Source organism: Equus asinus, chromosome 2 (genome assembly GCF_041296235.1).
Source record: "Equus asinus isolate D_3611 breed Donkey chromosome 2, EquAss-T2T_v2, whole genome shotgun sequence".
In the NCBI taxonomy this organism is placed as follows: domain Eukaryota; kingdom Metazoa; phylum Chordata; class Mammalia; order Perissodactyla; family Equidae; genus Equus; species Equus asinus.
The window spans coordinates 153,163,488-153,177,366 of NC_091791.1; the positions used below are offsets into that span (position 1 = coordinate 153,163,488).

General features: G+C 37.2%; 1 protein-coding gene across 5 annotated transcripts in view; it reads left to right on the top strand.

Moving 5' to 3' along the window:
• The window catches only part of TTBK2 (tau tubulin kinase 2), a 137,522-nt gene that overhangs the window by 81,302 nt on the left and 42,341 nt on the right, over positions 1 to 13,879 (top strand). For all 5 annotated transcript variants that reach the window (XM_070502898.1, XM_070502901.1, XM_070502906.1 and 2 more), the window contains 3 exons: positions 7,045 to 7,110; positions 10,887 to 10,979; positions 11,629 to 11,754. In XM_070502898.1, the coding sequence (XP_070358999.1) occupies positions 7,045 to 7,110; positions 10,887 to 10,979; positions 11,629 to 11,754 (285 nt within the window). The remainder of the gene's footprint in view (positions 1 to 7,044; positions 7,111 to 10,886; positions 10,980 to 11,628; positions 11,755 to 13,879) is intronic.

Consider the following 13,879-nt stretch of genomic DNA (forward strand, 5'->3'; position numbering starts at 1 on the left):
CTGCAACTTTCATTGTAAGCGAGGATAAGTGGACACAGATTCAGGTAGGCATTTACATTTGGTAGTGGGAAATTGAAGTTCTCTCATGGCTTTTATTTTCTCAGTGAAGAAAGAGGCACAGCCTTTTGCTGAGAGGACAGAATGGTGTTGGAGCATGAGGAGAGAGGAAGACTTGTGAAATAGTTATCATGGAGAGGGAGAAAGTAAACTGACTATGAAAATAGATTGCTGGGCTGTACTGAAAGCTCATTTGAGTATTATGGTAATTTAAGGTGACACTGTCAGGACTATTGTGTATTTTTCTCAAGATACCTTTAACTGCTTGTTTAGGGGTGCAGTTTAGTCCGGGAATTGGGTTTAACCTGGCTTGGGGTCACGTTAGCACTATGGAAGAGAGGGAAGGGAATTGAGAGAATATTCTTGTGGTTGAATATGGCCCAGGCTATGTAAGAGGTGAACTTTCCCTTTATTTATGTGTTAATAGCTAGTTCCTGTTAGGGTTTTTATGCCAGTAGGATTTCATAGTTTTCCTTAAATCGCAAATAAAATTGATTTTGTACTTTTTGGGTCATGATTATGATTGAAAACATTTACTTATATGTTCCACTACTATAAAGTCAAAAGTTGCCTTGGTAGATTTGTTTCCTATAGTACAATTTTGCTTAATTTATTTATTGCTTTTAGGAAACTTGAATTGAATTACTTCGATTATGTAGGTATGCCATCATGTTATCTGCAATAACCAATATTTTTATTTTTTTGTCTTGCTATATATATTCCAGAAGTGTATAGAAAACACATATAAAAATTTCAAAGAAGAATATTAAAACACCCATGACCTCCATCTAGGTTAAGAAATAGCTAATTACCACCTTAGAAGCGTGCCGTAGGTCCTTTCCTGATTGCATCCCTTCTCCTTCCTTGAGCAGCGCTGTCCAATGGAACTTAACTGCAGACGGAAATATTCTGCATCTGCACCATCTACTATGATAGCCACTAGCCACATGTGGCTATTGAGCACTTGCGTTGTGGCCAGAGCAAGTGAGGAACTGAATTTTCAATTTCATTTAGTTTTAGGTTGCTATTGTATTGGTCATTGCAGCCCTAGATATAATGTCCGTTCTAAATTTTGCATTAACCAGTCCTTTGCTTTGCTTTCCTCTCTCTTCTGTAGACCTGAGGGTACTTATTTTGGAGTATGGAGTAGATTCCATTGTAAAATTATTGTAAAATAGTACAGTTATCATGTACCCTTCCCCTAGCTTCCCCCAGTGATAACATCTTACATAATCATAGTACATTGTCAAAACTAGGAAATTGATATGGGTATACTATTAACTCAAGTACAGACCTGAGTGAGATTTCACTATTTTTTACTGCACTTTTTCTTGGGGGCAAAGGTGGTATATGAAATTTTATCACATGTATAGATTTGTATAACCAACACCATAATCAGGATACAAAACTATTCCATCACCACAGAGACACTCCCTTAAAACATAAATGTATGTTTATTTACCAAACTTATGGTATAGGACCATCAGTCAGAATGCATTACAAAGGGAACGATGGACAGTATCTGTTACACTGAGTTGTTTATGTGGTTGGTTTTGAGAGCTTCTGCTGTTTATCACCTTTAAGATGTATTAGTTACATTAAATAGGGATGTAAGATACAAAGAAGTCCTGAACTATATATATTTACAATACTTCGATCCATACAGTTTCAGAGTTGAACGTCTGTTTACTTAATGATTTGAATCTGCATGTTCATTTTTTTTCTTCCTGGTTTAAAGCATGCCCCAGTTTCCTTAGCCCTCAGCTGGCATCTCACATTGGCCCTTTGTATCTAAGCTCTTGGAATGCCATGTTTTCTCCTGCCGCTTCCTTCTTAACCATTCAACTGAAACTTCCAGTGCCTAGGGCTGTAGTGACCTACTTAAGAAAAATTTTAAAAGTCTTTTTCTCTGTTACCATTCCAGAATTTCAGCTAGTTTCTTATTTCCCTTGGAGGTCTTATTACATAGTTCTGCATGCTTTTTTCCCCCCCGATCCCCTCCTTTTGGTTAGCAATAGGTCAGGGCTCATGCCTGTAATCCTTCCCTTCTCTTTCTAGATTTATTCTCCTAGGAGCTCATTCTGTCTCTAACATTCATCTCCTCCTTCACATTCACACTGCTTCTGTTCTTGTACTAGTCTCATGATTTCTCATTGCATTATTAGTTTCCTCGCTGGCGTCCCTACCTTCTCTTTCCAGTCTGTCCTTTATACTTCTAGCAGAGGAAACATCCCAAGCACTTCCTCAGTCATGTCACTTCCCTGCTTAAAAATTTTTGATGAATTCCATTTGCCTGTACATTATAAACCAAACAACTTAATATGACATTCAAGGCCATCCTTAGTCTGATTCCAACCTACTTTTCCATTATTTTCTGTCACCATTTGCTTCAACCATACCAAACTCTTTCTCCTAACTCTTATAGTACTTTCCTCCCTTTTTGCATTGTTCACTGTGTTTTTTTAACTTAAAATGCATTTCCTTTTTCCTATTGTAATTCTGTTAGTCCTTCAAGGCTCACAATTTATTTTTTTCTTTTTCCTTTTCACTCAAATATCAAAGGTGTTTATTTTAACAAAACATGCTCTTAGGTTGTTAACCACTCTCACTTTTTACTTTGTTTTTCTTAAAAGATGTTTTTAAGTATAATTTTTGAAAAGATATTATATTCATATGGTACAAAAATAAAAGAATAGTTCATCAAAATTAAAGACTTCTGCTCTTTGAAAGACACTGTTAAGCAAATGAAAAAGACAAGTCACAGAGTGGGAAAAAATATTTGCAAAACATACATCTGACAAAGGACTCATATCCAGAATCTATAAACAACTCTCAGAACTCAATAATAAAAAAATAAACCAATAAAAATGAGCAAAAGATTTAAATAGACATTTCCTTAAAGAAGAGATACTATAGATGGCAAATAATTACATTAACAAATGCTGAACATCTTTAGTTATCAGGGAAGTGAAAATTAAAACCACAGTGAGATATAACTACATGGCAATTAGAATGGTTAAACCTAAAGAAACAGACAGTTCTAAGTGCTAGTGAGGGCCAGAAATCAGAGGTTGCCAGAGACTGGGAATAGAGGGGAAATAACTGACTACAAAGGGCCAGTAAGGGAACTCTTGAAGTGACAGAAATATTCTGTATCTTGATTGCAGTGTTAGTTACATGACTGTATATCTTTATCAAAACTCATAGTGGCCAGCCCAGTGGCGCAGAAGTTAAGTTCGCATGTTCTGCTTCGGCCGCCCGGGGTTCACCAGTTTGGATCCTGGGTTCGGACATGGCACTGCTTATCAACCATGCTGTGCTAGGTGTCCCACATATAAAGTAGAGGAAGATGGGCACGGATGTGAGCTCAGGGCCAGTCTTCCTCAGCAAAAGAGGAGGATTGGTGGCAGATGTTAGCTCAGGGCTAATCTTCCTCAAAAAAAACCCCTCGTAGAACTGTGTATACTTAAAGTGTGAATTTTACTGTATGTAGATTGTACCTCAATAAACCTGACTTGAAAAAAATTAAAAGGTAAACAGTGAAACAAATCTCCATTTCACCCATGCTGTTCCAAATCTGTTCATTTCCTATACTGCCCTCATCCCTCCCTCCTCTTTAGGTAGCAGTGTTGTTATTTGTTCCTTAATGTATTCTTCCAGAATTTTTTTAATGCATATGTAATAAGTACAAATGTATATTCTCATTTTTCCCTTTTTGATTCAAAAGGTAGCGTGGTATACATTCTGCACTTTTCTTTTTTTCGTTTAACAATGTGTCCAGGAGATCTGTGTCAGGATGTAGAGCTGCTTCATTCTTTTTTGCAGCTGCAAAGTGTATTCCATTATATGGATGAACTGTAATTTATTTAATCAGTCCCCTATTGATGAACATTTGGGTGCTTCCAGTCTTTTGCTATCACAAACAGTAATGTAGTGAATGAATTCATACATCCATTGTTTTTGTACATACTGCAAGTATATCTGTAAGATAAACTTACAGAAGTGAAATTGTTGGGTCAAAAAGAATATATGCGTTTGTGATTTTGATAGATATTGCCAAGTTGCCATCAATGGGGAAGTTTCAAGAGATCACCTGTTTCAAGGCCCAGTTAAATGTTGCCTTATTCTTAAGACTCTTCCTCCTTCCATAGGTCTTTTCCTTCTTCCTGCCCACCAGATGGAACTAATCCTTACCACTCCTAGGCTTTCAGAGCTCATCGTACATTGCTAATGATATTCATTATAATCTGCTTTGAATTAGAATTATTTGTATTTCTAGCTGTTTCCCCAATTGGGTTAAGTGGTCTTTTCTGCTTCATGGAAGGTAGCTGAATTCTCTTGATCTGGTGTTTCTTTGATGAGTCACATCCAGTTCTCTCAGCAGCTCGTCTCTTTACCTCTGTCTCAACCTTTCCATGGCACAAGTAAGGTCAGAGCCAGGCCAGGGGAACTCTTGACTGGAAGAAGTCTCTTGGGCTTGTCTTGGCTAGAATCCATCAGGGGGAAGTCTAGGTGCCCAGTTAACCATGCACTAGGCTGCAGAGTGTGATAATAGCTCTGGAGATTGTCATCCTGTCACTTACCGGAATGCAAATAACTGGGCAAAATTACATGCTATAAAAACATTTTTGAGTCAGTGAAGGCTCTTGTCAGGTAATAAAAATACCACCTCTGAACTGTTATTTAGTGAAAAGTGTTGATAGTAGCCTGTCTTATATCCTCTTACCTGTTTTTCTTCTTGAAAGAGAAATCTCTGACTTCAGAGTTCCATCAACCAAACTGGGAATATTAGATATTCCTGTTAGTCATGATGTCTTAGGAAAATATTGAGATCTACTATGATTGTCAATGAATGGTAGCTAAGAAAATAAAGGGGATTTAAATAGATTGCAGAAACTTTTGATTTCTGAGACTTGTCATTAAATACAAAGAATATTTTAAAAATAGTTAAATCTGGGGCCAGCCCCATGGCCAAGTGGTTAAGTTTGCGCGCTCTGCTTCAGTGGCCCAGAGTTTCACTGGTTCGGATCCTAAGCGCGGACATGGCACCACTCATCAGGCCCTGCTGAGGCAGTGTCCCACATGGGACAGCCAGGGGCACTCACAACTAGAATATGCAACTATGTACTGGGGGGCTTTGGGGAGAAGAAGAAGGAAGAGAAAAAGAAAGAAGAAGATTGGCAACAGTTGTTAGCTCAGGTGCCAACTTTAAAAAAAAAGGTTAATTTTTTTTTTAAAGATTTTATTTTTTTCCTTTTTCTCCCCAAAGCCCCCGGGTATATAGTTGTATATTTTAGTTGTGGGTCCTTCTAGTTGTGGCCTGTGGGATGCCACCTCAGCATGGCCTGATGAGCGGTGCTGTGTCTGCGCCTGGGATTCAAACCGGCGAAACCCTGGGCCACCGAAGCGGAGCGCGTGACCCCAACAACTCGGCCATGGGGCCGGCCCCCAAAAAGTTAAATCTTAAAACAAAAAGAAAAAGGAGTAATTAAAGGGTAAGAAAGAATTTCATGAAAGAAGAAATACAATAGACAACTAACTTGAAAAGATTACAAAAATGAGCAAACAGAGGAAGAACACAGAATGTTTATCTTATGGTATAGCATATTACCAAAATGATTCTGGTAACTAAAGATTTTTAAAATAACATTTATTATAGTCTTTTTTTGACTACAAAAGTAGTACATGTTAATTGAGGATAATTTGAAATTATTGAAAAAGACAAAAAGATCTATTAGTGAAAATTATTGGCTGTGATTGTTTTCAAGTTTGTCAGTTTTCCTATTGAGCTATAGTGCCATCCATGGATCTTTAGGGTACTGACTTGATCCTTGTAAGCAATAGAATGGAAACAGTGTATGATTTCAAGTCAAAAGACTTTGGTTGATACCTGGTTTTATCACCTACTAATTCTGTGTCCTCAGACAAGTTTACTTACCTCTTAAAACTGTTTCTCTGTCTAAAATGAGCAAAATGAAGACCCTACCATCAGAGTTTATATTCCAATGAAAGAAAACAGGCAATAAACAAATAGGTAAAAATATAAATAAAATTAATTTTAGGTAGTGAAAAGTGTTATGAGAAAAAAATAAAGCAAAGTAAAAATAGAGTGGCATTGCAGGGGCAGGTACTATTTTAGATTAGAATGATTAAGGAATATTTCTCTGAGGAGGTGGCATTTGAGCAGAGGGCTTAATGTAGAGTAGAAGAGCTAGCCATTGTAGGCAGGCAAGGGGATGGCATTCCCGCTGGAGAGAATAGCAAGTGCAAAGTTTTTAGCTTGAAACAAAATTGGTTGTAGGAGAAACCACAGGTAACTTCATTTTGGAATGAGGCCAGTGGCAGATTATGGAAGGTCTTGTAGGCCAGTTAAGAAGAGTTTGGACTTTATTCTAAGTTGAGCTCTCTGAGAATTGAGATCATGTATTATTCATGTTTGGATTTATTCCTAATACCTGGCACATAAGTACCCAATAACTTGAATTTATGAATATATAAGTTGCGTATCTAGGGAGAGATACAGGTTGCCACCATCTTTGAATTGAGTTTGAATGAAATAGCCAAGACATAAAGAGGTTGACATCTTAGATTACTTAGAGATTCCTCATGGTCTTAATATACTTATTTGCAACCAGAGCCTGAATATTAATGTATGTACTATGATGCTTGGTGTGGTTCTGGGTATATGAAAGCATTTAATGTTTTCTAATGTACAGAGTTTGTCATAAATGCCGTTTTAAAATGCAGGTAGAAAAAAATGGGACTCATTGATAACTAAAATGTTATTAGTGCTTTTTTAACATATGACTTATTAGAGATATTCTGTCTTTAATTTTCTGTAATTTCACAGTGAAAAGTTGGACATTTAAATAGTGTTTTATTGTGATAGTAATGCACATGTTTCTCCCATCTACTTCATGGGCTCAAGTGTGCTGAATCTTTGGTATTTGAGGCTTGTTTATAATTCTTTGCTTGGTTTTGTTGTAGCCTCGAGCTGTGGCAGGCTTTCGAGGGACAGTTCGTTATGCATCAATCAATGCTCATCGGAACAGGGTAAGTATCTGCGCCAGAGTCATATCTGTACAAGCATGCTGATGGCTTGAATTGGATTGACTTCTTTACATTAGAGTACACAGGTGTGGAAAGTGCTTGGGAGCAGGGGGAACGGAGTTAGTAATACTAATACATGGCTAGATGTGTAGTGGATAATAGATGTGTGCAGCTGCGTAGAAATTAAAGTTGGATTTGCCAGAAAAGCTAATAGGTAAATGTCTTGTGTCCTTATTTAGGTATAACTATTAATGAATTTAATATAGAATTTTAAAGAAATAAAACCTCTGTGTTCTATCTAAAGGAGTTATTTGGGAATATAATACTATCAATACCTAATGAAATAGTAGGGGTCATAATTTTATCTATAATATGCGTCTAATCTGTGATATCCCCTTTCCACCAAATCTTTTGTTTGCATGAAGATCTTAAATGCAGACAACTTTTAAATTTTCATTTTAGTAATTACACCTTTCCTCTTGAGTTAAATTTTTAAAATTTCTCTTTCTCTCTTTTTTCACTTTGGTCCTTTTGTTCTTCTCTGATTTTTTTTCTCATCCTAAACCTTAATTATGTGTAGGAAAGGTAGGTATTTTATGGATTCTCAATCCTTGAAAACTTGTTTGGATGGAGTTGAGAAATGTACAGGTGATTCCTTGATAAAATAAAGGGAAATCTTTTCTTCATCTTTTATTACCTTGTTGTTCTGTGAAGCCAGAATTCCTTTAATGAAAATTTGACCAGTGCTAAATATAATAGAAAGAGTATGCTGTGGTCTTATATGCTATGCTACACTTAATTTGGTTTCTTACGGTGTGATTATAAATTGAAAATAAGAAAAATGTTTTTATCAGTGTGTAGCACTCTGCCAAGCGTTTTAACTCATTTGGTTTGATTCAGTGTTACTTTATTTTATGGAAGTACTAGGCTTTCTAATTAATTCTCTTAGAGAACTATGTCAACATTGGAATCTTTGAAATCAGACATTCTTTTTGAGATAAGCATAAACATTTTCAGAGATCATAATATCTCCCTAAGCATTTCCAAAATAGCTACTAGAAAGAGATTATATATTTTTATTTTTTTAAATTTGAAGAGTAGAGATTTCTTCTATAAGCCTCTTCAGCATAGAGTGCTCTAACCATTACTCTGTTAACCTGCTTATTATTTGTTATTCATCTAACTTTGGCAGAGAAATTTGATAGTGTATAGCAGTGGTTCTTACCCTTTTCTGCTCCCAGCACACTTGAGGAGTAGAATGCTTTACCCAGTAATACAGCTTCACAACAATTGTCAGTTTATGTGGTAATACAGGAGTGCAACTAGTGGAACCTTCAGAGGTGCTTGTCTAATTTAAAAAGATTTCCCAGAGGCCAGCCCTGGTGGCCTAGTGGTTAAGTTTAGTGTGTTCTGCTTTGGCAGCCCAGGTTTGGTTCCCAGGCTAGGACCTACACCACTCATCTGTCCATGGCCATGCTGTCGTGGTGGCTAGCTCAGGGTAAATCTTCCTCAGCAAAAAAAGAAAAAAAATTGTTCATTTGGGCCAGCCCCCATGGCCTAGTGGTTAAGTTCGGCATGCTCCACTTCAGTGGTCCAGGTTCAGTTCCTGGGCGCAGACCTACACCACTCATCAGTGGCCATGCTGTGGTGGTGGCTCACATATTAAAAAAAAAAAAAAAAAAAAGGAAGACTGGCAACAAATGTTAGCTCAGAGCAAATCTTCCTCAGCAAAAAGAAAAGTTAAAAAAATTTCCCAGATAATTCTAATATACTTCTTTCTTCCATACTTTGTGATCCTGATTTGATAATGTCTAAACACAGTACACTCCATTTCTGTTTTTTTGGTACCTTAATCTTAAACTTTTCATGTTACTAATTCCCAAACAGTACTAGGACTTTTTGAAACTCTTGAACTCTGTTCACTTTGTCTTGTTGTCTTACATTTTAATCTTTTGTTAATATTTGTTTTATCTCAATACTTGAAGAAATTGTTTTCCTTTCTTCTGGTTCTTGGTTGCTCTTGAGAAGATCTTTGTCCATTTAATTGTAGTTACTTTATATTTAATTCATCCTTTCTCTTTGACTACTTTTGATGCCTTCTCTTTGTCTTTAGTGTCCAGCAGATACGTTCAAGTATGCCTAGGGGTGGATTTCTTTATATGTATTATGTTTGGGATTTGCTGTGCTTCCAAAATCTGAATGTTCACATCTTTCATTGATTCTTCATTTCATTACTTCTTTAAATATTGCCTCTTTCCCTTTATCTGTATACCTTTTTTTTCATATCTCCAAAGTGATGTGTGTTAGACCTTATTGTACTAAGGATAGCCCTCTGAGGGCCCTGGCTATATGCTGCGGGTGGGGGAAGTAGCTTAGTTACACCTCCTGTCTTGTGTAGGCTCAAGCTTTTATACCTGTCCCTTTCCTAATTGATAAAACCATGGTTGATAAAACCTGTGACAGATGCCCCCAGAACAGCCAAAGCCAAAGCTTCAGTATCAGCTTGCTTCTCATTTCCAGCTTGCTTTTAGGATTCCCTTTACTTTTTTTTTCAAAAGATTTTATTTTTTTCCTTCCCAAAGCCCCCCGGTACATAGTTGTATATTCTTCGTTGTGGGTCCTTCTAGTTGTGGCATGTGGGATGCTGCCTCAGCGTGGTTTGATGAGCAGTGTCATGTCCGCGCCCAGGATTCGAACCAACGAAACACTGGGCTGCCTGCAGCAGAGTGCGTGAACTTCACTACTTGGCCACGGGGCCAGCCCCCCTTTACTTTTTTTTGATTGTGGTAAAAAACACATAACTTGGGGCGGGCCCGGTGACGCAGCGGTTAAGTGCACATGTTCTACTTCTCAGCGGCCCTGGGTTCGCCAGTTCAGATCCCGGGTGCGGACATTGCACCGCTTGGCAAAAGCCATGTTGTGGTAGGTGTCCCACATATAAGGCAGAGGAAGATGAGCATGGATGTTAGCTCAGGGCCAGTCTTCCTCAGCAAAAAGAGGAGGATTGGCAGTAGTTAGCTCCAGGCTAATCTTCCTCCAAAAAACAAAACAAAACAAAACAAGCACTTAACATTAAATTTACCATCTTGACTTTTTTTTTCCCCTGAGGAAGATTAGCCCTGAACTAGCTGCTGCCAGTCCTCCTCTTTTTGCTGAGGAAGACTGGCCCTGAGCTAACATCCATGCCCATCCTCCTCTACTTTATACGTGGGACTTCTGCCACAGCATGGCTTGCTGAGCAGTGCCATGTCTGCACCCAGGATTCAAACCGGTGAACCCCGGGCTGCCAAAGTGGAATGTGCACACTTATCAGCTGCGCCACCAGGCCAGTCCTTGACCATTTTTAAGTGTAAAATTCAACAGTTTTAAGTATATTCACATTATTGTGTAACAGACTTCCAGAACTTTTCCATTTTGCGTCACTGAAACTCTATACCCACTAAACGCTAATTCTTCCTCCAATCCTTGGCAACCGCCTTCTCTTACTACTTAATGAGCTCATTTATTAATTAATGGACTATTAATTGTATTATTTCCAGCATTTCTGGTTTTGGGGTGTTCTTTGTATAAAATATTTTTCAGTATATTATTATTATATTTCAGTATATATTATTCAGAATATATGCCATGTAGATAGCTATATAACTATATGTAGATGTATAGACATATTTACCAGATAATTTTGTGGGAAATGCATTCAAGTTTTTAGGCCTTAGACAATGTAATATACTCGCAAGAAGTGATATGTAATGTGACTGAATTCTGTTTTGCTTATGAAGGAAATGGGAAGACATGATGACCTTTGGTCCTTATTCTACATGTTGGTGGAATTTGTGGTTGGTCAGCTGCCTTGGAGAAAAATAAAGGATAAGGTATTTTGGAAATGAAAGTGTGAGTTGTGGTAGGGGAAGGAATAAAAATTTCTCCTGGGTAGTCCTTTTTTGTTGAGAGTATACTTATGCATAAGAATTAAAATTTACAAGCAATTTCCCTATATTCCAATATTTATATTTTTCTATGAGCTATTATTAGAAATCTAATTAATAGTATGACTTTTTCTGTGTACACAGAGAATAGATACTAATTTAAGTACAGTCATCACTGCTGGTTTGATTTCTAGCTCGCTCTCTTAGCTTTTATTTTCACTAGTTCTTTTTCTTTTTTATAAGTCAATTAATCTTTAATTTTTAATTATCACATTGTGTTGTTTGATTTGAATATTGTAAACACATATGTTAATAAAGAAAAGGAGCCCACATTTAAAAATGACTCTTGTTTTGGGGGAACTTAAGTTCACTGGTGCAGAAGTCTGACTTATCCTTTTGGTTCTGCGTTACAGTTTTTTCCTCCCCTTTAAAACAGTGTGTCTTAAGCTATTAGTAAGAGTTCAGTTCTTGCTTCATACTTAATTGCCCAGTATCTCATTCCCTTGTACATACCCTTGAGACTGTTACTGAGAGGCTCTTAATGTGTAGCTGCCAAGAGAAATTGACTGGTTCCTTAATTCTCTTTACTTCCCAGGAGCAAGTGGGCTCCATTAAGGAGAGGTATGACCACAGGCTTATGTTGAAACATCTCCCTCCAGAATTCAGCATGTTTCTGGATCACATCTCTTCTTTGGATTATTTTACAAAACCAGACTACCAGGTAATTACCTTTGTGAGTTCTGTGGGTTAATTCTTCTCTCTCGTTTAGTCTGTTTTCACTCATTGAATCTTTGAGGGTATTGTGAATGAATATGGGAGGCCCTTAGAATAATGCTATTTTAATACATCCTGAGAAATACGGTGAAATTAATTGATGATGACAGTGTCTCTCTGTGTGTGTTTCCTCCCTTCTGGATGAACGTACTTCATTAGAATTTCAGGTTTGTTCATCATGTAACAGATTTTACTGTTCCTGCTGTGATTCATGGTGTATAGAACTGCTGATAGTTCCAATTATGTAAATCCTATAGCTAATTTGTTGACCAGAAGGAAAAGTCCAGCTAGGTAGTGTGTCTGTGGAGGGATTAAGGGCTGCATATCATATGTTAATATGCTATGGGACATCAGGCACTGAAGATTATTGGCTCCATTCTGTCTGTGGTCAGTGAATCATTTCCTTAGAGCATCAGTTAAGGAGGCCTTGTATCGGTTCACTAGGTTTACCACAAATTGCATCCCTAAGCCCAACCAACTGTATTTCAGCAGATTCTGTTGCTCTCAGGGAGAACTTGGTCAGAGCTTAATGCAAAATAATCACTACCACTGAAAACATAAATGAAGCTGCACGTAGATTAATAATAATAATATGTTAGTGTATCATTTTTATCTACAAAGCACAACACATAGACTTTACTGCCTATTAATGGAAGTTTTACGTTCTTAAGTGTTATCAGTGTTTCCCAGTCAAAAGACTAAGACTAGTCTGTACAACAGGAACTTATTTGCATTTAATTACCATTTCTGTGTGAAATTGCAACTTTTATATACGATGTAAACAGGAAATAAAGCAGAGGGGCAACATAAAACCGTGGGTCCTTAGAGACCTGAAGTGGGCAAGCTGCTGCTTATCTGTGTGGTTATTTGTGTTGAACTGTATAGAGTGTCTAACAAATGGAGAAAGTGCATTGTGTACAAGTCACTTTGGAACATGTTCTTATTTTTACATTTTATGTGTCTTTTCTGAAATGCAGAGAAGTTCACATTACTTGCAATAAAATAATGAAATTATACCTTTACGACTAGATTCAGGAGGAGCTAGAAAATGTCCCAACTTTTCCATCTTGGGTGCTAATAATTTGCTTACTGACAAAGTTTGCATGAGAGGATAAAAGTTTAGCACAGCAAAAAAAATTTGATCACATTCTCCACTTAGTTATGTCTCCAATCTAAAGAAGACTGTCATAGTCACTGTTAAAGTTTGAAACTTAGACCAATTTAAATTCACAAATTATTGTTCTCAAGTTTTTCATTTGGACATTCTCTTAAGGGCTTTTCTGTGTTTCTGTTACCTAATAACAAAACAAAGTATAGTAATTTTCCTATTTTTGGAAGACAGAAAGCAGACATAACATTTTCTTGTTTAACACATTCTGTAAATAATCTGGTTCTTTCTTGCTCTCTCATCTTTCGTAAGCAGTGAGTGGGAGCAGAGTGCAGGTGGATGGGAGAAGGATAATTGGGAAAAAAATGTTAGCGTAAGTGACTGGTGTGTTCTGATGTCTAGTATCAGCGTGACATCAGCTTCCAAAAAGGTCTGAGCTTTGCAGTTTCTGTGTCTTGCTTCCCTCACAGAGCCCTGCTGTGGTCTTCATTTTGAGAAAAATTACTGTACTTGGAATCTGAATGCTCTTGTGAACTAATGCTGTCCCTATGGTTAATTTTACAGTTTGGAATTTGTTCCTGAATTTGAGTTTAATTACTGTTCTTTCAAAATTTTAAATTCCTTATTGGACAACCAGTGTAGTTAAAAACAACAATAGGCCTCCTCCAGCAACAAGCAAAAAACATACCAGTATTTAGCATTCCCTAGCTACATCTAGAGGTCAAATAACAATAAAGCTTCAACTTTGTATATTCTGAGCCAAGACCAAAGTGACTGTATTTTCTAATCAAAGTGTTAAATGATCCTGTTTTAACAAAGCAACTTTCACTTCAAATGTCTGTGTTTTGTAAATCTTTAAAAATCTGTTTCTTGCCAAAGAACATTATCATCTTAACAAATTACATATGGCCAACACCTCATCCAGGAGCCTGCTTCTGCCCATTCTGACAACAGGTGTAGATGT